Genomic DNA, 22,066 nt, shown 5'->3' with positions numbered 1-22,066 from the left:
GATTTTATTTTCAAGACAAATAAAATACATATGTGCCAAATAAGAATTTGGTGGTTAAAAAAAAAAGAAACTGAGTGTGTCAAATATCATGGGATCCAAAACAATTTCCGAAACAAAATAAACAATTGACTGAGCAAGACGATATCTTCATATGAGTATTATATAAATTCACATATGAAGTTAAGCAAAATAGGTTTCTTGGAAAATAAATCGACCACTCTACGTTCAATAGGATGTTGTTCACATGGCACCAAGGAATATAACCCCTTATAAGAAATTTTCTACAAAACTTTGCTATAATATAACATTAAGTTTCAACAAAGTAATGTAAAAATCAACCAAAATAAAATTAATAACCCGTCAAATAGTGATGAAGAAATTCATGAACGACTGTTTCAAAATAAACACAGTGCGCGATATAGCGATTCATCAAAATAAATTAACAAAGCCAAAACCTTGAATTAAAATAATCCCCAACTTATTGATCGATGAATTTCAAGAACGGCAGGTATTAGGTGATCTTTCAATTCATCAAAATTAGGGTTCTAAATCATATAATAGGAGCTCTGATACCACATGTAATAATTAATAATTTAGAGGTCGATATATTATATGAGATTAGAACACACTTACTTGATAATCATAATCACAAAGCAACGTTACCGGAATTGCACCAATATCGAAAACATCGATATACTAGACAAGGTCTTCCTCTGCCTAATCACATGCTCCAGTCTTTGAGGTCTTTGATGGGGAAGACAACAAATGAGCTTTCAGCCTATTGCTAGCTTGACAACGTGACGGCAAAGGGGACCTAGCCTATCTATTTATAAGATAACAACCCTAGTACCACCCATCATGAACTCTAGAGTTGGGCCTACACTTTGTTTCTACACAAATCAGAATTAGTGTTCAAGCCCATTATTATTGATCACAATTATCGGGCTTAAGCATCATCAAATGGATCACAACAACATCAACCCGTTTTTATTAAAACCAAAACCCACAATTGATTGCAGCCCACAAAATATTAGAAAATATTCTAACATAAACCACCCTTAAACACCTGTTGTCTATATAATTTTATCTCATTATATAAGAGAGTTTATTTCAAATTTCAAGGAAAATTTTAAATGATCCTTTTATGAAGGGAGCTAGTATTAGGCTTTGGTGTTTTAGTCATGTTAGTGTGGTGAACTATCTTGATTTAGAAAGGGAGCTAGGTATGTGTGAAGTTATTTTAACATTACTATTTGTCTTAATTCAGATGTTGAATGATGTGGAATTTGTAGTATCATGTTCATTGATTATTAGTTTAGGATGGTGTTTAAGTTATATGTTGTGGAATTTGTAGTATCATGTTCTTGATTTTTTATTTTGGATGGTGTTTGTTGTGAAATTATGTTTGTATGCAAGTTATGTTTTGGATGCTGCCACATGGGTTAAAAAAATGCAGGATTTAAAATAAAATAACAAAGTGAAGATTTCACATCTATGGAAAACTTGGCCAGATATAAAACGTCCAATTTAATTTTTAAAAATAATTTAAAAATAGCTCAGCCGGTTAAACTAGTTGAGTTAAGAGTTAAAGAAGTTGGAGAAAAACTAACATAACATTGTAATATATTAACAATTTGCTTATAAAAAAAATAAAATGAAAAGTGGTTTTCACATCAGCTGAAGTACGAAACAGATGTAAAACGTGTCTACCTACTATGTCTAGTGCGTCTACATCTGACATTGGCCAAATGTAAAAAGTATTTTCTTGTACCTACACATGGAGAAAATGAAAATTAGTTTTAATAAGATGGACTTTAATATCTAATATGTTCCACATAATCCAAATGCCTCCAGAAAATCCTCTAGCTTCTGCCAACAGAAAATACTTGAAACCCTTAATTCTTTGTCCGGTTCACTGGTTTTTTGGCTTGGTTCGTTGCAAACCTGGTCCGGTCCACTAGTATTGTTGACTTCGTTGATCGGTTCAACCCTTTCTTCATCCTCATGCACCCTCTCTGTTGCTATTTTCTTCTTTTGCAGAGTACAATCTTTCAACAAATGGCCATAGCAACCGCATTGCGTGCAAATTATGTGTAGTCCTTCGTACTGAACTTGGTACCATTCTTCGTTTATCCCTACACGCCCAACAACCGGCTTTGTGAGATCGACTTCGACGCACATACGAGTGAATCTATCACGAGCAACCTTCAAAGTATAAAGATCCACTTTGATAGGATTCCCCACCATTGATGCAATAGCCCATAGGACGTTTTGTCAATTTTCGCAGTGGATGCATTAAAACTTGGTGTCCATTCTCGGACTACCAAATAGTGGTCGTGTATCATCCATGGCCCCCCGTTGATGACTTTGTTCTTGTTATTGAATTTTTTTCTATAAACTAAAAATGCAATTTAAGATATTTATAGAAAAAAAAAAACTTATTTAACACAAATAAATAAAAAAAAGAGATTGTGTTTCAAGTTCCAACAATATCATTCATGTTGCCGTATCCTTTTGTATTTTAATACTCTGGTGCCATTCTATCTCTGTCCTGGTGGCTTTGAATCCACTAGAAAGGACATCAAGACATTGTAGAACTCCTTAGCCTTTTCCGCACAAAACGCATGCCCTGCATTCTTGATGATCACTATTTGAGCATTGTCCCCTAAATGCCTATATTTCAACTCAAATGAGTTCTTAAAAATTCAAATTTAACTAGTAACAACAAAAACAAGTACAATAAGAGTGTTACTTTACTAAAATACTAACCTTTTCAATCTATGACCAAGTTCCAAAGGGAATACTAGATCCTGTTCTCCCCATATAATTAATGTAGGCTGCATAAAAAAAATGAAAATGATATCTCTTAATTAAGTTTAAACTATTACAAAATTATTACAATAAGGGAAAACATTAATATCCAACTCAGAGGAAGGTAGAAATGAACCTTAGATATCTTAGGGAGTTCAGAAAGATTTCTGTCCTTTGCAATGGCTTTGATCAATTCTTTCTTTTCTTGTACATATTCCCTGCACATTGCCTAATCAAATAATTCACCAATTTTAGCACACTCTGCTTGGCCCCTTTATTATATCTAATACCATAGGCTTGTGTTACTTAAAAGTTGCAGCTTAGACATATATTGTTGGATCATGAGGGGTCTGAGGAACATCACATTGAACCTTGAACAACAACATAAATGAGTATGACGTCACCTCTTAACACAAAACCTTAAGGCATTATGTTTATGGATCCTCTCAATTATAAAATATTCAACATTCACTTTTCCATCTAATATGAGATTCAACTCACACTTGAAATATCAACACATATCTAGTTCAACCCTTACATATACACGGTACACTCTTTATTTTTGTTGGAGTAAGCCCTAAAAGCCAATCTATTTTGATAGAATCGTCTTTTGTATGATGACTTTGATTTATATATTTAATATATATAATAAGGCATTTCTTTATTATGTTTGTTTCAAACTAATAAAGTCCCTAGAATAGCTAGTCTAATTAATGGAACATTAAGTGTGACTTAATAGTGAGACTTCATTAAACATAATGACACTATTCTTAAAGTATCCATAGTCAAGTTTTACTGTGATGTGGGATAATAGTAAAACATAGAGACTATTATGTGAGTAGATTGATGACTTCATCTCACGAATCATGGATATGAGATATCAAGTCTTCACATAGATATAAATATTAGGAGTAATATTTATATTGGATTGACCCGCCATGAGAATGCTACATAGTATGTTATGAAAAGTGTCATAAGTTATTCTCATAGTGATAATGGTGTATACCACCCTTCGACCTGAAACCACTATGGACCCTAGATGTGGAGTAGAGTACTTAGTTGCCGTTCAAACATTGTCCGTAACAGGATGACTATAAAGTCGGATGATGGGTACTCTATAAATCATGCTGAGGGACATGAGTGACCTAGATGGAATTTGCCCCTCCTACATAACAGGAGCAATATCTGTAGGCCTCTTGATGGAATATGACTGACAAAATGCGTGGCCATGCCGAACTAAGTCAATATGAGATATTGAGCTTATTCGTTGCTCAGTATATTCTGGGATCAAGAAATAAGATATTGAACCATACAAGGGTGACACGATCTATGCCTTATGTTCAATATAGATATAAGGGCAAAGGGGTAATTATACACACGATCGTTATCACATAAAGGTTTCGTCAGATCACATGACATTCTCGTCACTTGGGTAGCAATGATGTGTTGCTAGATACCGCTCACTGTTTATAATATTAAATATGTGATTTAATATTATTGCCAACGTTACGAGAACCTATAGGGTCACACACAAAAGACAGATAGATGAGAGAAATAAATAAGTAAGACTTATTTATAAACTAATAAGCAGGACTTATTAGTAATTAAATAATTAAGTATGACTTATTATTTAATTTATGAAAAATAGAGAAATGCGGTCCACCGTAAGGTACGGTGCAGTGCTTGGCTTGATGACCACACAAGTGGTTCTATAAATAGAACCCTTGTGATGAAGTTTTAAAAAAGTTTTAACCTAATTCATAAAGTGAAACCTAGCCGCCGCTCTCTAAACCCTATTCTCTCTGAATCTCTGGTGGAATTGGCTAGCACCGGTCATCGGAGAAGTTCTGTTCGTGTGGACTGAGTAGATGCATCGCTACTTTGCTTTGGTCGTGATCAGAAACAGTTTCTACCTCAAAGGTTCTGCACTTCAAGAGGTAAACACATAAACTTGTGGTTTTGTGTTCTTTGATTTGTGATTAATGGTTTAATCAAGATCCGTTCATCGGGATTGTTCCGCTAAGAGGATTAATTATTTTGAAAAAACCCCTCTTAAATCCCTTCAGTTTTCTCTTATTAACATAATCTATAGTAGACAAAGTTAACTGAAAGTATTTGCCTCCTTAACTCTTGATTTTATCATATGATTAAAAAGAGAGTAAAATATTATACTTACATTAATGAAATCAAGGAGTAAGCAAGAAGGTAACCAAGCAACAAGAGGAGCTCTAAAAAAAGCAAACCCAACAAGTTCCCTTAGCTTTTGTGGTGTTTGTGGCACCAAAATATTAGCTGCTTCATCCAAATCAGAAATAGGAAAAATCCCATCTTTTATGTCCTTCTCTTCCAAACACACCCCTGATCCACAAATCACAATCTTCTCCACAAACTCCCTATACTTCACACCCATACTATATGCCACAAACCCACCATAACTCAATCCCACAACACTCACACTCCTCACACACTTCAATTCCATTACCTTCATCACACACTCCGCTTGAAACGCTTCTGTTCTTTCAGGTCGGGTTGTGTATGATCCGCCAAAGAATACAAGATCTGGTACGTATATGTTGAAGTGTTGTGTTAGATTGCGGATGAAGTTACCCCATTGCCATAAAGCATTTGCTCCGAGTCCGTGGATTAGGAGTAGATTCGGTTTTGATTCAGTTTGGATTTTGGGTATCCAGCAATGCATTATTGTTCCGTCTTTTAGGTCAATTATCGTGGAACGGAGACCTGAGCCAGTGAATGTTGACCGGTAGCACCAGTTTCTTGTTTCTGTTAAACTGAAACACTGCGTCATATTGGTTGGTTGGAAATAACTAACTAACAACTAACCAGTTTCTAGAACTCACTGAAAAATTTAAATAAACAAATGCTATAATGGATATGTAAATGGTGAATTTGTGATCAATTTGGTAGAATGAAGAAATATTTTAGCGATGAAATTGAATTTTGGAATTTGGTTTGCTACGTTGCCAAGAGACTACAGTGCTTGTTTTGTGTGCGTGACAGAGTTAGTGACCGATGTGGATCAAGTGAGCAATATGGATCACGTATTTCGTCACGTGTCCAATGGTAATTTGTCTAAATTGAACTAAGCCAGAGAGTGGGACTCATTTCTAAGTCGTGTTTTAAAAATCGGACCGATCATGAATAACATTTTAATGAATACGAATTTTACAAAATTCACTGTTGGATTGAAAATTTATATCATATAGATCATCTATAGAAAAATTTAGAAAAACTTTTCTAAATTGTCTTATAGATGATCTACTACCTCTGTGCCTGATTATAAGACCCTGTTTGACAAAAATGTATGGCTTAAAAGCAGTTTTGCCCCCCCTATTTTGATTAAATCAGAATTTTACCCACCCTGTTTTAAAACGCGGACTTTTACCACCCCTGTTTTATAATTTTTTGGATTTTTCCCCCCCTAAAATTCTGCTTTCGAGTCACAAATTCAAAGCTTCGTACACAACTCAAATTGGATCAATGATTCACCAAACGGATATCGAAATGACCGTAATCGAGTTATCTTTCCACAGAATCAAACCCCACTAAATTTGGAGTTATAAAGAGAGATTAATTACCGTTTTAGTGAAGGTATGTCCCCCAAAAATTCTGCACAAAATCTGCTTTCAAGTCACAACTTCAAAGCTTCGCACACAACTCAATTTGGATCAATAATGTGACCATAATCGAGTTAGCTTTTCATAGAATCAAACCCCACTAAATTTGGAGTTACAAAGAGAGATTAATTACAGTTTTAGCGAATGTCTGTCCAATTACTAATTTTGCATAAATCTACTTATGACCTTCAAATTCAACATCGTCTACCAAACACATCGTAACTCCAAATTTGACGAAATTTAAATGACAACAAGGGTAATTTCGTTAGCTTTCCGGACATGTAAATACTATTGAAAAATGAGCTACAGGGTGAGAGACATGACAAAAATACCAGTAGTAGTTCCATACAATAATTAATCTCTCTTTGTAATTTGGACAGACCTTCAGTAAAATGATAATTAATCTCTCTCTGTAACTCCAAATTTAGTGGAGTTTGATTCTGTGGAAAAATAACTCGATTGTGGTCATTTTGGTACTAGTTTGGTGAATTATGGATCCAAATGAAATTCTGTGCGATGTTTTGAAGTTGTGACTTGAAAGCAGATTTTGTGCAGAATTTTGGGGGACATACCTTCACTAAAACGGTAATTAATCTCTCTTTGTAACTGCAAATTTAGTGAGGTTTGATTCTGTGGAAAGATAACTCGATTACGGTCATTTCGATATCCGTTTGGTGAATTATTCATCCAAATTGAGTTGTGTACGAAGCTTTGAAGTTGTGACTCGAAAGCAGAATTTTAGGGGGGGCAAAATCCAAAAAATTATAAAACAGAGGTGGTAAAAGTCCGCGTTTTAAAACAGGGTGGGTAAAATTCTGATTTAATCAAAATAGGGGGGCAAAACTGCATTTAAGCCAAAATGTATTATTCATTTACCTTATTTAGACCGTATTTTTTTAATAATATATAAATGTAAATATTAGCAATTTTTACTAATAGACAATTAAAAATATTAGTGAACAAAATTGTGCATCAGTACGTGCAGTGGTCAAACAGAGTGGTCCACCGTAGCGTTAGCCGCATTAATTTTCTTCTTCGAACATACCCCTATTAATGATATTAATTTGGGTCAATGCTACGGTGGACCATTCACAAGTGATCTATCAAATATGAATTTTACGAAATTCACCGTTGGATTGAAAGTTTATATCATATAGATCATGCATAAATTTTTTAAATTTTTTTTAAAATCATTTGATATGTTATTGAGACCCATCAAGATTTACGTTAATTAATAAACCGTTAATCTTGATGTGTCTCAATAACATATCAAATGATTTTCAATTTTTCTAAATTTTTCTATTGATGATCTATATGATATAAACTTTCAATCCAACGGTGGATTTTGTAAAATTCATATTCGTTATAATGTTATTCATGACTGATCCATCATAGACCACTTGACAGGTGGTCCATATTAGAATTTACTTACTAATTTGTCTTGAAATTTTAAAAAAATAAAGTTACACATTAGTACACAAATGATGTGGTGTGGAAAATCAATCAACTTTATAAAATGCACACATCTTGCGCTAGCAATCTGCGATAAGATGACGCTAACCTCAAAATCTCAAATACAAAATCACTAGTATGGATGCCTATATATAACATAACACAAAATTAGAATTTTGCAGTTATTTTAATAACATTTCTATGAGAAACAAATTGATAGATAGATTATAAATTTAGAATGTTGCAGTTTTTTAAAAACACTGGTAATAGACCCGTGTGATACGTTACGCCAATATATTTTTAAGTTATATTTTACTAATTAAAATTTTAAAAACTAAAATATTGCATTACTTAACAAGGACAAAACTTATCTACAGTTCCTTACCTCCTGTTTTTACTGTTCCCTAATCATAACACGACACCTGCTTTTTTCTTTATTTTAATAATAAATAAATTACACCACCGTTTAAATGCGTTAGTTTTTCTGTTATGTTTCACACCGCCTTTGCAAATTAACACGACACACCATAAGAAGACAATTGCTATGGCATGGAGGACAACCTCCTGAGGCATAACAGATTGAAGAAAATATGAAACTATCCATAGGGAAAAATCCAAACTTGTTTTGGAATGTTATTATAGAAATATAGAATATAGAATGAAACAAAATTGTTATCCTTGATCAACCTCTGTTTCTTATCCTCCCTTATTTTATATAAGGTTTGTTCTTGTTGAGTTTACACACCCTCACAACACATGCTTTCCTTTCTTCCTGCGTGATACAGCCTGCACAATAGTTTTGTGAAATTCAATGCAAGGTGAGCACCGACATGACCATTGGAAAGATGAAGTAAGCATTGACCAGAGAAGGGGATTTGGAAAGGTAATTTTGTAACACTTTTGATGGATTGGAAACGATAAAAAAACGTGGGTGACGGCTGCGATGTGGTGCTGGTTGGAAAACGGATTGTGCGTGATAACAGGGGAAACGTCAAAAAATTTACGCCGTTAAGTTTATTAAGATGATGTGGATGAAGTAGTACATGTGTCATGTTTTGATTAGAAATCAGTAAAAACAGGAGGTAAGGAACTTTATATAAGTTTTCTCCTTAAAACAATCATTTGCAAAAAAAAGAAAAAAGACTTTCATTAATATGTAATGATTTATTTAGTATACATAATAACAATTTTGAGATTTTTATAAGTTATAATTTATCTCATATGGGAAAGCATATTTTTTACCAATGTATATATTTTGTACTATAAATTTTTTCTTATTTCAATCAGTATCGTATTTTGTCCCGCGTATGATTTAATTAGTATATATGATAATTATTTTGAATTTTTTATCGGTTATAATTTATCCCGTATCTGATACCATATTTTAACCAGTTTTTGATTATTTTTTTTTGGGTATAACGGTGTTTGATTTATTTAGTACATTATAATTATTTAAGTATAGATTAATGTAAATTTTGATATTAAAGTTATCTCATATATGTTAGTTAAAATTTATGTTAGTTATAACTTATCCCTGTAAAATAGTTTTTTTGAAGAAAAAAAATTTAGACTCACATATGATAATTTTTTTGAAATATTTATCAGTGACGGTGATAGTTTAAACCTTATATAATAGTTAAAATTTATGTCAGTTATAACTTATCTCGTGTAAAATAGTTTTTTTGAAAAAAAAATTAGTTAAAATTTATCTCATATATGATAAATTTTTTGAAATTTTTATCAGTGATAATTTATCCCGTATATAGTTAAATTTTATATCAGTTAGAAGTTATTCCATGTAAATTGTATAGATTATATTCTATTCCAAAAAAAAAATGTATAAAATGAGAGAGAAATGAGAAGTTATAAAGAATATAATTCATGAAATTTGTTATTCAAATTTCAAATTGTTTTTTTGTGGGAAAATAAATAGTTGAATATGAGTATGATTCATTGGATAAGTGTATGACAAAGTTGAAAAGACGACAATGACATGTGACAATTGCATTTAATCTTTGGCATAAAAAATGGCTTTGTTTCAAAAGCAACTAGATTTGTTTTCATGTAACTATGGCTTGCCAAAAAACAATTTTTTCTTTCACAAGCCTACAAAATGGTTTGTTTGGCTCATAATATGGCTCGGTTTGCAGCAATATTAGTGTTTAGTTACACAACTTTTGGACATCAAATACCCTTACTTTAGACACATGGCAGCATTTGAAGTAAGGTTATTTGCGAGTTTTCCGGAACAACCGACTTTCTTATATAGATTAGATTAACAAACAACCGAACCTAGCTCCAATCTTAAATTTAATGCGATTCCATATTCATAGTAACACAATGGAATGGAAAACAAATGAATAAATGTAACCAAAATAGGGGATCCAGAAGAACAATAAAACGTAAATCTGGAAAATTGTGAGCCCCCAGAACAAAGTCGTCAAGTAATCGATCCTAAGATCTCAGATCTTGCAACAGAAAGAAGAGGCAATTATTTTATTTTTTTTGAAAACTTGGTATCCGGTCTTAGGACCGACAGAAGAGGCAATTATTAACACTGAACAATTAAAAGAAATAAAAAAAAATAAAAAATAAACTACACAAGCAAAAACTCAATCACATCACAGGTACAAACAACTAAGAAACGAAAGGAGTATTAACAAACCAGCGATATCGCAATACTCCTGTTTGTTTTTACAATTTCTCTCTCTACCCCGTCTTTTTTTTATACCCCAAAAATCTCATTTTGCCCCTTGCGATTTGAAAAAAATTTGTCAACAAACTTCGGTTTTTATGAACCAAAATTTTTAAACATGGAAAAAAAATTCGGTTTATATAAACCGAAATAACATAAATTTACCCCCAAAAAGAAGAAAGATTTGTGTGAAAATTCGTGTAGAGCTACCTGTGGTAAATTTAGCATATATCTCTGAATATAAGTCGTATGTTAATGATTTTTAATCTAGTGTAAAGAAGACAAAATTTACTACAAGATTGACACCGGAATTGTTAAATTTCATTAAGTATAGTATGAGAAAATCTACCTACAAGTTTGAAAAAATGTTCTGCTCTGTTTCTGTACCAGTACCCATTATTTGGTCAAATTGAACCAATTGGATAGTTAATCCTCAAAACAAAGATTATATTTGTATTCTTGACACCCTAAGATTTCCAACGAGTGGTCGTTTACTCAAATCGGACATCGTTTAGTCTTTCAAATAAACTATGGAAGTTGAGGGTCTCATGCAAAATTTATGCAGGAAATCTGGAAAAAAAAATTGGAACACAATATTTCGGTTTATATTAACCGAAATTTTTTAGCATGACAAAAAAATTCGGTTCGTATAAACCGCAGTACCCCCTAAGGGCAAAAACGGAAATTCAGGAAGTAAAAAAGAAATGCGGGGGGTCGGGAGAGAAAACATCTTACTACATATATATTAGGAGGCTAGGTAAACCCTAGAATTTTGGGCCAACATCATGGTTCTTTTTGTATAGGAGACTCTTCAAAGTTCAAACTATGACAATCGTTAAACATACCCTAATACTTGGGTGATGCACCTCCACCTTTACATATGAAATGACAAAGTTACCCCCAACAATTTTGATACAATTTTTTAATTTTTTTTGACAAAACAATTTTTTTTAACATTGAAGACTATATTATTTATAATTATAAGGGGACAAATTGGTCCCTCCATTGCAATAAGTTAAAGACTTAACTGAACAGTTATATTAATGTCAGACTAATTTGAGTTTTTTTTTTTTTGTTGAGAAAATTGGAGGTTTTTTTTATTCAAGACTAAATTGGATTGCAAAAAATTTTGTGAACTATCTATGTGATAGGATATGTGTGATGTTAGAGAAGGGGTTGAGTTGACCGTAGAAAAGTGGTTTGAGAATAATATTAGTAGGGTGGTGGGCAATGGCGAGTAGACTCTCTTTTGGCAACATACATGTTTTTGTGAGTAGAGCAGCCTTTTAGTGTTAAATATAATAGACTTTTTCATTTAGATGATAAAAATGTGTAGGTAGCGGAAATGTGCAGGAAGGGGTGGAGCATGGGGGATGGATGTGGCAGAGACACCTTTTTGTGTGGGAGGAGAAGCTATTTGTGGAGTTGTGCGCTTTGAATCACTTTTCTTGCAGGTTGATATGTAAGATCATTGAAAGTGAGATCCTGATCCCGGTTCAAGATATACTATTCGGAGTTTATCATTTGTTAACTCATCTAGTTTCAGTAGAGTTGTCTATTCATAAAGATGTTATTTGGAACAATCTCATGCTTTGCAATTTGTAATACTTGTGGTTTTGATAAAGAGGTTCAATCAAGTTTAGAAGCGATTTGATTGGCTTGTTGCTAGATTCTTTAAAAAGAAAGAAATAATAAATGTTTTACTCACAACGTATCATCAATATCTTATTAAAAAAACTATTAATTCGTTTGGGACAAAATTTATATTATGTCTCCAATTTGAGATGGATTAACATATCTGATGCAAAGTCGGGACATATTTTTAATTTTCATCTCCTATTTAAGAATATTTTTATTTTATTTTCAAAATTTAGTAAAAAAATAAAGGGGGAATATTGGCGCCAACATTATTAGATTATTAGTGCCCAAAACAAAAGTTTTCTTGTCTGTTCAATTCAATCGTTATTTCTTCATATTAGAAAACCTAAATATTAGACGAAGTCTATGTAGTCCCTCGTCTCAACTCAATCACTCACTTCTTCGAACTCTCTGCGTTCAATCTTTTCGAGATCTCGCTCATCTGCGTTTGTCTCCAATCAAGTATGTGAGATGCTTATATTCATAAACCTTTGATATTTTGTTATATGAGATGCTTTATATTTTTGGTGGTACGATCGAAGTTTGCAAACAAATTTGTAGTTGGTGATGAATTTTTTAAACTGATAAAGACATTAAACTTGTGCAAAAATTATAAATAAAACCTGTCACCCATAATTTATGTGACGGAATATTTTGTGTAACTCTGTCCCAACATTTTAAAAAATATATAAAAATTGGGACGGAATGTAAGTAATCTGTCTCCAAATGGGGACGAAATTTAAGCAATTCGTCACAATATTGGGACAGAATGAAATAATATGTTTAACCAAATAATTATATTTCATCCCTAAATCCGTCTCCAACAAATTGCGACGAGCGAATTGCGACGAAAATATTTTGGCACAAATTTCGTCCCAAATTGTAATTAGGACGGAAAGTTGTACTGTTGTGCGACGGAAAATTCCGTCCCAGATTATATTTTTTCTAGTAGTATATTGAAATTGAAATATACAGTATCTTGTTACGCAAGGGTAATCGATTTATTTTGGGGCGGATTCTAGGGTGGGAGACCATGATAGGTCTTTCACCAATGAGTCATGTGTTTTGTAGACCGGATTGAATGTGTACGTGATATTATGGTGTACTGTCAGTATTATATTATTTTCAATTTTTGAAAAAAAGTTCCCAATTTTTTCGGAAAAAAGTTTTCGATCTTTTTTGGGGAAAAAATTTTCAATTTTTTTTCGGAAAAAATTTCCCGATTTTCGGGAGGAAATTTTCGATTTTAGATAAAACAATTCCGGATGTTTTGTCTGAACAAAAAAGTTTCCGTTCTTTTTTTGGGAAAAAGTTCCGATATTTTATTCGAAAAAAAGTTTTGGATATATATATATATATATATATATATATATATATATATATATATATATATATATATATATATATATATATATATATTCCCTCAAAGAAACAGAATAATAGAAAAATTTAGATAAGACCACAAATTCTACTTTCAACTTCAATTTTTCATTACATATCTTGTTTTCTTTCTTGTGCAAAACAAAGCACTCATATCTATATGGAACCATGCTTACATCATTCCTTTATCAAAATATTAAATGATTACAAATAATATATAAAAAAGAATATGATTCAATATCAAATGTATCATAATATTGAAGACTCAACTAACATGACAATTAAATAATTATGAATGGAATTGAACTTGTTCATAGTCATAGTCACGCTACAATGATAGTCATCATCAACAATGTGTTATGTGCCCTTCACCTTTTCTATGATTACTCCGTGTCATGGAATAAAAAAGGAAGATGATTAAATTAAAAGCAAGAACAATAAAAACCAAAGTGCATGAAAGAATTTACACAAATGAAAAACAAAATGAAACATATGAAGAAACAGTGAAGAAAAATCAAAATGATGGTGCAAAATGTGCAATATAATTGATTTCCATTTTCACAAACCGTAAGAAAACAAATATTCTATTTCCATTTGCTTTGGTTCAATATTATCATGTTGTGCTAGTGCATAATTGATCGATGCATAAATACTCAATTTGGTCCAATCAATCATACACTTAAATAATTGACTCTCTTCCTATATTGTGAGTGCATTGCAGTGGAAATCTACCATTTATCTCATTGTTTTCAACATCAAAGACCAACAATAGAAAATATGAGAAACAAAAATTATAAGTGGCGGTTGGAAGATAAAAGACTGAATGGAAGTTATAGATATTTTTGTAATGGCATAAATGTAATTGTTGCGGAGAGTAATTTTGGAAGAAAAATAGGCTACACCAAAAGAAAATTTTTGCCTTTGTTATTACTAGACCCTTACCCGTGCGATGCACGGGTGTGATGCGTTGTTTTATATTATAACGTGGAAAATACAATAGTAACAAAATACAATAGTAACAATTTTATAAATAATTTTACATTTCTTTACATGGCATGTGCACCGGCTTATCCACCAAATCATTAAAATTCCTTCATAAAGAAATGATAAACTAAAGTGTTAAAAACCAATTTCCAAATAAAAGAAAACTACTAAAGTAAAATAGATATAAAATTGCGGCTCACAATAAAAATGAAAATACTTCACATTATCTTTATATGAATCTCTCAAAATAATATATTCAAAAGTTTGTATAAAATAATCTTAAAATCACTTAAAAAGATGACAAAATATACTTAAATGAGCTACCATTTTTCATAAGTAAGGATGTAACAAAAATGAAAATATATAGAAGCGTTTATCCTCTTCTCCTAAGTCATATATATATAAAATATACAATACGATAAGAATTCACATGAATTTTTATTTTTATATTAGCCTTTAGAGGAACATTCTCCTAGCTACCCGAACCAAAAAGACGCCAATATTTATACGACCAATCATTTTTCATAAGTAAGGATACAACAAAAGTGAAAATAGAAGTCTTCTATTCTCTTCTCTCAAGTCAAATAAAAAAAAAGTCATATATCACAATAGGATTAAAGAAATTAAAAAATAATTAAAGTTAGGAAATATTAGTGTTAAAGATACACATATACTTACATGAGCAACTATTTTTTATAGACTTCCCGAACAATAATGATGCAACAAAAGTACAAAATAGAAGTCCCCTCATTTACATGAAAAATAGTCATGAGTAAAATTATCTTCAAGATACTAAGACCCAAAATAAAACAATTAAATAGTTACCTTTTCTTGAGAATAATAATAAAAACTATACAAAGTTATATTTACCTTCCTTCAAAAGAAGTTGTCCTACCTAAACATGAAAACATGAATACAAAATAAAAAGGCTGGGTGTAAGAATGGAACTAAATATATATCGAAGAATCACATCACTTGGTCTTTAATTAGTGCAAATGCAAATAAATATGTGAACTAAAAAGTTACTTTGCATTAGAGAAAGAGATGTGTAATTAAAATCTACTGTTATGCAAATGAAAGGTCTCATGAATAAGAATTATGAGTAAACTTTCCAACTTTTATAATAAAACTCATTTATAAGAATATGGTTGTAGGTTTATAACATAAAAAATAAAAGAAAAAAAAGGATAGATAGAGAGATGACAATAATGTAAGGATAAGTGATGTGGCTTTTTAAGTGGCTCACATGGTTAAATGAAAAAATTTCATTGGTTTAAATGGATTAGGGTTTAGAGGAGTAGTAGGAGAACTATCTAGGATTTATATATATAGATGAGGTTGTAGTGTTTTGCCTTTTGTCTTTGTGTTAAAAATAAAAGATTTAATTTTTAATTAGAAAACGAAATAAACCTTCGATGAGGGAAAATAGGCACATCGTGATTCTCGTGGAAATTCCTTTCGTGATGTATAGCGCTACTGAATTGTTAATTATTAATGTCTTGTTATTATTATTGTTAAATATTTTGGTTTTTTCCTTCTCCGCAAATAATGTCGTTTAAATCGTTTTGATGGATGTCAATTGAAACATGGTGACGACTCTTCGTCTTCAATATTATCAAATTACAAAAGACAATGATTATGAATATATTATTCAAACACGAGAGCAGAAAAGAGAACATGTTAATTTATGGAGGAAGAATATAAGTTCAAATATGTGCTGAAATGCAAAAAATCAACAAAGTACACTGAAATCTTAAAAATTTAAATCTGTGTTAAAATTTCATTCAAATTTTATGTTAAGAATCTCAATTGTAAAATGAAATTATTTTCAAAATAGTCTTTCAAAATCCTAATTCAATACACAAACTTGTGAGGTTGCGAGGTTGATGAGCCGTAAATTTATTTTACACCAATATCTAGTAAAAACTCCATCAAATCACCACATAAAGCCACTTAACCACTTTCGAAACATAACTATCATATATTGGAAGTCTTATTTTTTCTTAAAAGATTGTCTTGAAATAAATTGATTTGATTTTGTTTAATCAACAAAAGTATAATTAAAGTACTTGAAAATGTCGGTTACCATGGACCACAAAACTCTCTTTCAAGAGATAAAAACAACGTATGCTCATTGTTTCAACTTATATATAATAAGGAACAAAGAAAAAGAGGGCACTTGAAAAATTTGCATACAAATGTAGATGGGACCAACCTCTTCAACCAACAAAACACAATATCAATTCTCCAACTACTAATTAGATGCAAACATCGTCAATCTACATATAGTTTTTCTTCTCTCTTATGTAGACTCCTAATATTCACACTTAAAGAAATCAAATCAAATCAAACAATCACAAACAAGACCTAACCTGTAAACAAATTCAAATGTTGACACACCCTTTCCTTTTTCTTTAACAAATTACCTAAATGAATTTAGTCAAAACTAACTCCAACCAAGTATATATAGTATATGATGTGTTGTTTGCAGCCATGAATTGGCATTGCCATGTATAGATATATATGTGTACACCCTTATTTCAGTTCTATAAATTTCATTCAGCAAGATTTAAAATATATATCAACACCTAAATCTAACCACAACACAAGATATATCATCTTTACTGTCTCTTTTTAATGCTTCAGCTGTTAATTGTTTAGCTGCTTTCAGTGGATCTCTCACCTTTCTAGCAATATCAACTGCCTCTTGATTAGCCATTACCTGATTCAAGAATATTCAAACAACAATATTATCCCTTTATTAACTAATACAACGAAAATAATCATATATATGTGTGCATGTTTGGAATCACGGTGAATTTGACAAAATCACGGTGACACTGTGATTTTGTTGAAGTTTCAAAGTGCAGTTTTTACCGACACAACCGTAATTCTGTCAAACTCAACGCTAATGCAAACACGAACTTAAAATTTTACTTATGTAACAAGTGTTTGGGTTGCAGTGATTATACCTTCCAAAGTCCATCACTTGCAAGGATTAAAATATCAATATCAACATCTACATCAGTATTCTGTACATCAGGGTCTGATCGCAAATGAGATTTGAGACTCTTGTCTCCAAATGCACGAGAAACGGCCAGTTGACCATTTACTCTAGGGACATCACCTAAGATATATCATAGACCATCTGTTATTGTCGTGATAAAAGAAAACAATATCACTTAAGAGTTTAATTTTGATACACTGTCAATGTAGACACCGTCAACAAATCATTTGTCACTTTATAAGTAGTTAAGATTATAGTCAAACATTTTTAATGATCTGACAATTACGATTGACTAACAATGTAAAAAATCTTTACACTTATAGTGTACATGAATTAACTCTTATCAGTTACACCAAAAACATCTAACAAACAACATAACAATATAGATCCATTGTTTCTTCGTTACTCATTTAGGAAAACAAATGTCATTTTACTGCACAATAACAGCTAAAGCTTGTAGTTCTGGTTGAACTCTTTGCAATCATAATCGGTATATGAACATAGTTGAGTTACCGCCAAGTATATAGTTTTTGGAAAAAGGAAAGGAAAAAAAAAAGGATATTTCCTCCACAACCTAACCTAATTTCATGGGCTGCTTACAACCATAGTATGCAACTTCATGCTAAAGAATAAACAAAAGTCCTATGCACTTTTTCCAAGTAAAGATAAAACCACAACCACAAAGCAGTTCGTAATCCACTAAACAACAAACTCAGCTTAAGCCTTTTCCCAAAAGGTAGTGTCAGCTAAATAGATCAAACAACCAAGGTTGTGAAATCGAGATCCCATATAGGATCGGAAAGGAGATGAAAGATCATAAATCGATGAATCGTAACACGAATCGTATGATCCTACTAGATTCACAAACTAACATATATATACATAAAAGCTAATATATCACCATAACAATTACTTAATAAAAAAATAAATTGTATACTTATTAATTAAAAATAATATACCATAATTTATTTTCTTTTATTATTATTATTATTATTATTATTATTATTATTATTATTATTATGTATCTGAATTTTTTAAATTACACATCCGAAACAAAAAGAAAGCCAGTTGTAAAACAGAGTAGAAAGCAAAACGTATATAAAAAAAATAAAAAATAAATAAAAGAAGACAAATTAATGGGGGTGCCTACTTGATTAGAAACGAACATAGAGCCTCACTTGTTTTAAACATGTTAACTTATTTGACCAAAAAAATGTTAATTTAGGGATTTTCTACAGCCAGTGTCGTTTTAAAAGAACCAGGTTGCAGACCCAACCCATGAAATGACAACTCTACACATGAACAGAAACGGTGACGCACTCAACCAATTTGCGATTCTTCCCATGTGTGAACTCAGACGACCTTATAAAGATCGCAAAATCGCACGAGCTCACGTTCTAAATCGCGATGTTGACTACCATGCAAAAAAGTTGAATTTTCAAATCCTTCTTAATTGTTTAGTCTATAGTTTTTCTTGGTGTCTCAATTTTTATCCTCCTTACGGTGAGATTCTGCCATCTTCCGCACACGTCACATTTCTTCAGCATACACGTCATACACTAAAACTATGTAAGGTGAGATTCTACGATCGTTTCCACAATAGGTTCGTCAACACACACATCAATTCAGTTATGATTTACAAAACACGGCACATCAATTCAAACAAATTTGTACAAATTATACAGTCGCACCCCAACTAAAAAGGAATATTGCTCGCGCAAGTTCATAATCTATTTAGACACACACATCATTGAATTTGCTTGGTCTTATTTTGGTGTGGAAACAAAAATGAGAATGTGAATGCAGACAGATTAGAAACAGAGAAATAATGGAAGCTTTTAAGTACCTGGCAAGTTGGAGACAAAACCACCCTTGTTCTCAATGATACCTCGCTCTGTATTGGGCTCATGATCTGTAGTCAATTGCACTGCTTGACCTTTTCTTGAAAGAACTGCTCGCGAATCTCCAACATTAGCTGTCCATAAAATTTGACCGTTGATTAATATTGCAGTTACAGCTGTCGATCCGCCACGCCCCAAATCAGAACTATGTGAAAGAATTGTCTGATCTGTACTCAGATATGCTTTTGATATAGATGCACCAGGGTCATTCCAAAATTCATCCTGTGATAATATCAAAAGTATAAGAATCAATCATTTCCAATCTGAATTCTGATTAAATTAGCATTTAAGATTTACAACGATTTTTCACAGAGTAAATACCCAATCCAGTCCCCGAAATTGTTCACTTGTATTAACCTAATCCTACGCTTTATAAAAATTCTAAAATAGTGTCTGACTTTTCAAAACGTTAATCGGTTTGGTCCCTCATCCGGGGACTATTTTGGAATTCCGATAAAGCAAAGGTTTAGGTTGATACAAGCACACAATTTCCGGGACTGAATTGGGTATTTACTCATTTTTCAGAACTTTTAAAGTGATTACCTCCTTTAAAATGTTGGAAAATAGATGTTTCTGTAAATACGAAGGCACACGATCCCCCAAGTGGCCATCATAAATAGCAAACAAACCCAATTCTTTTCCCTGTGTCTGAACAAACTTGGCAACATGGTAATCCTCCATTGGATGATTCGCTTTCCCTTTCACTAGGGTGAAACCATACTTAATTGACCCTTCATGATTTTTTCCTTTACCAGTACTGGATGATGAACGCGTGGATACAAGCTATAAAATCAAGCAAAAAAAAGTAAAAGGAAAGTGAAGTGAAGTGAAGTTAGTTTCCCCGACAAGGAAGTCGGAAAAGGTAATGATTTGAGACTGATCCAAAATGAAACAAATGCATTGCACTCCCAAAATCCACAATTATTCATTTACAACAAAATCTACTATAAAAACAAAGATGGTCATGGATTCCCAAAAGGTCAAAAACCTAAAACATTATACTGCCGATTTATAAACTTCATGGTGATAGATCTTAAAACAGATACTGGTAAGTTTTATAGTAGTAATTACAATTGCTATCACGTAAAGAAATTAAAACACAAGTATCTATTATACTGGTAAATTTTATAGTAGTAATTACAATTAATACCAAGATAAACTATATAGGGACTAATAATAATATTGATGATTTGATACATAAACATGAATTTCAGAGACAGAACTCAAACTTTCCACCAAAGCAGTGACAAATTGAGATTCATTCAATCCAACCATCAACCATAAAATGAAAAACACCACACAAATAAATTGAATTGTCTTCAAATTGAATAGTAATACATAATACAAGAAAAACATAACCTTTAATGTAAAAAGCATAAGAAAAGAATGAAACCATAGGAGATGTTACATAACATTCATACCTTAGAGAATGAAGACTTCAAACAGCAAAATTTATCCATGATAAAAACAAGGGTTGACTTGAGCAAATTGATCAATATTTTTTAAACTAATTCTCAGCATAGACACTTTAATTTGGGATTTGGAGAGAAACCCACTTCCCAAAATCACAAATTTTGTGCAGAATTACAAACTGTGATTAAAAAAAAAAAACAGAAATGAAATAGTCAAAAAAGAACCCTAAAACCCTTTCATGAAAGCCAACATGAGACAGAAGAAAAGGCAAAACAAAAGCATAAAATATGTTAGACAAAGCCTGTTTTAGTAACATGGTTATTAAAATGCGCCACCTTATCGGTCCAATTAGAATTAAAAAAGTATTAAACTTGGTCTTCTTTGGTTGGATACTTCATTTTTTTTTTTCCTTCTTTTTTTTGAAGGAATGCTCTTTTTCTTATCCTCTCCAAATGGAGGGAAAATGACAATCTCAATTTCCTTTTATATTGTGTGACACGTGGAAAAAACTTATCAATGGTTGAGATTAAATTTTAGTACTATTTTTTTTAGTATTAATTAATGGAAAATGCTAAACAGTGTCATATAGTAATATCAATTTTTTTTTTTTTTTTTGCAAAAAACTAAAATGAAATATATTACCACAACAGCCTCCCCAGCACAAGACGTGTCAAGATAGACTACAAAAGTTTACAAAGAGTCATCGAAATAGAATCATAAACAAATCATACAAAGCTCAAACAAATCATAGGACTAGACCACCAGCTATGGTAGTTATAAGCTAACGTAACACTCGTCGGCTTTAACCACCTAAAAGAGAAAAACTTGATCTTGTCCAACAAAATATGGGGTGTATCTGCTGATCCTGTGAACAACCAATGGTTCCGCTCCGTCCATACAACCCAAACGCAAGCAAGCCAAATGAGCTGTAAAAATGATCGACGTACGCTATCATATTGAAGTTTGTACAATTAACGCCTCAAAAGTGTAAACAGTGTTATTTTTAATTTTAAAATTTCCTTTTTTGGCATGACCCTTAATTAATAAAAACGAAAATGTGGAAGAAATAAATCCCCATTATCGTCGGAACCAACATGAGGAACCATGGGATAAAATAGAGAAAAATAGACCATAAGCTCTACTGAGCACT

At 31.9% G+C, this 22,066-nt stretch overlaps 2 protein-coding genes across 3 annotated transcripts; both read right to left on the bottom strand.

Annotated features, from left to right (window-relative positions):
* Positions 1-1,650: 1,650 nt before the first annotated feature.
* Positions 1,651-5,821, bottom strand: LOC123908720 (2-hydroxy-6-oxononadienedioate/2-hydroxy-6-oxononatrienedioate hydrolase-like). Of its 2 annotated transcripts, none has more exons than XM_045959438.1 (4): positions 4,988-5,821; positions 2,948-3,040; positions 2,770-2,837; positions 1,651-2,673 (listed from the first exon to the last, which is right to left on the bottom strand). In XM_045959438.1, exons 1-4 carry the CDS (start codon positions 5,615-5,617, stop codon positions 2,541-2,543), a joined length of 924 nt encoding a protein of 307 aa, XP_045815394.1. In that variant the 5' UTR covers positions 5,618-5,821; the 3' UTR covers positions 1,651-2,540. The 2 variants fall into 2 exon arrangements, with proteins under 2 accessions (XP_045815394.1, XP_045815395.1); XM_045959439.1 differs by having other exon boundaries at positions 1,651-2,629; positions 4,988-5,815.
* A 10,992-nt stretch (positions 5,822-16,813) lies between these two features.
* LOC123908721 (probable protein phosphatase 2C 10) lies at positions 16,814-21,370 on the bottom strand. Its single transcript, XM_045959440.1, has 5 exons — positions 20,925-21,370; positions 20,047-20,286; positions 19,449-19,725; positions 17,568-17,722; positions 16,814-17,317 (listed from the first exon to the last, which is right to left on the bottom strand). Exons 1-5 carry the CDS (start codon positions 20,961-20,963, stop codon positions 17,177-17,179), a joined length of 852 nt encoding a protein of 283 aa, XP_045815396.1. The 5' UTR covers positions 20,964-21,370; the 3' UTR covers positions 16,814-17,176.
* Between the last annotated feature and the right edge of the window lie 696 nt (positions 21,371-22,066).

This window comes from Trifolium pratense, linkage group LG2 (genome assembly GCF_020283565.1).
Source record: "Trifolium pratense cultivar HEN17-A07 linkage group LG2, ARS_RC_1.1, whole genome shotgun sequence".
NCBI classification, from domain to species: Eukaryota; Viridiplantae; Streptophyta; class Magnoliopsida; order Fabales; family Fabaceae; genus Trifolium; species Trifolium pratense.
This window is presented reverse-complemented; position numbering and strand designations above follow the sequence as displayed.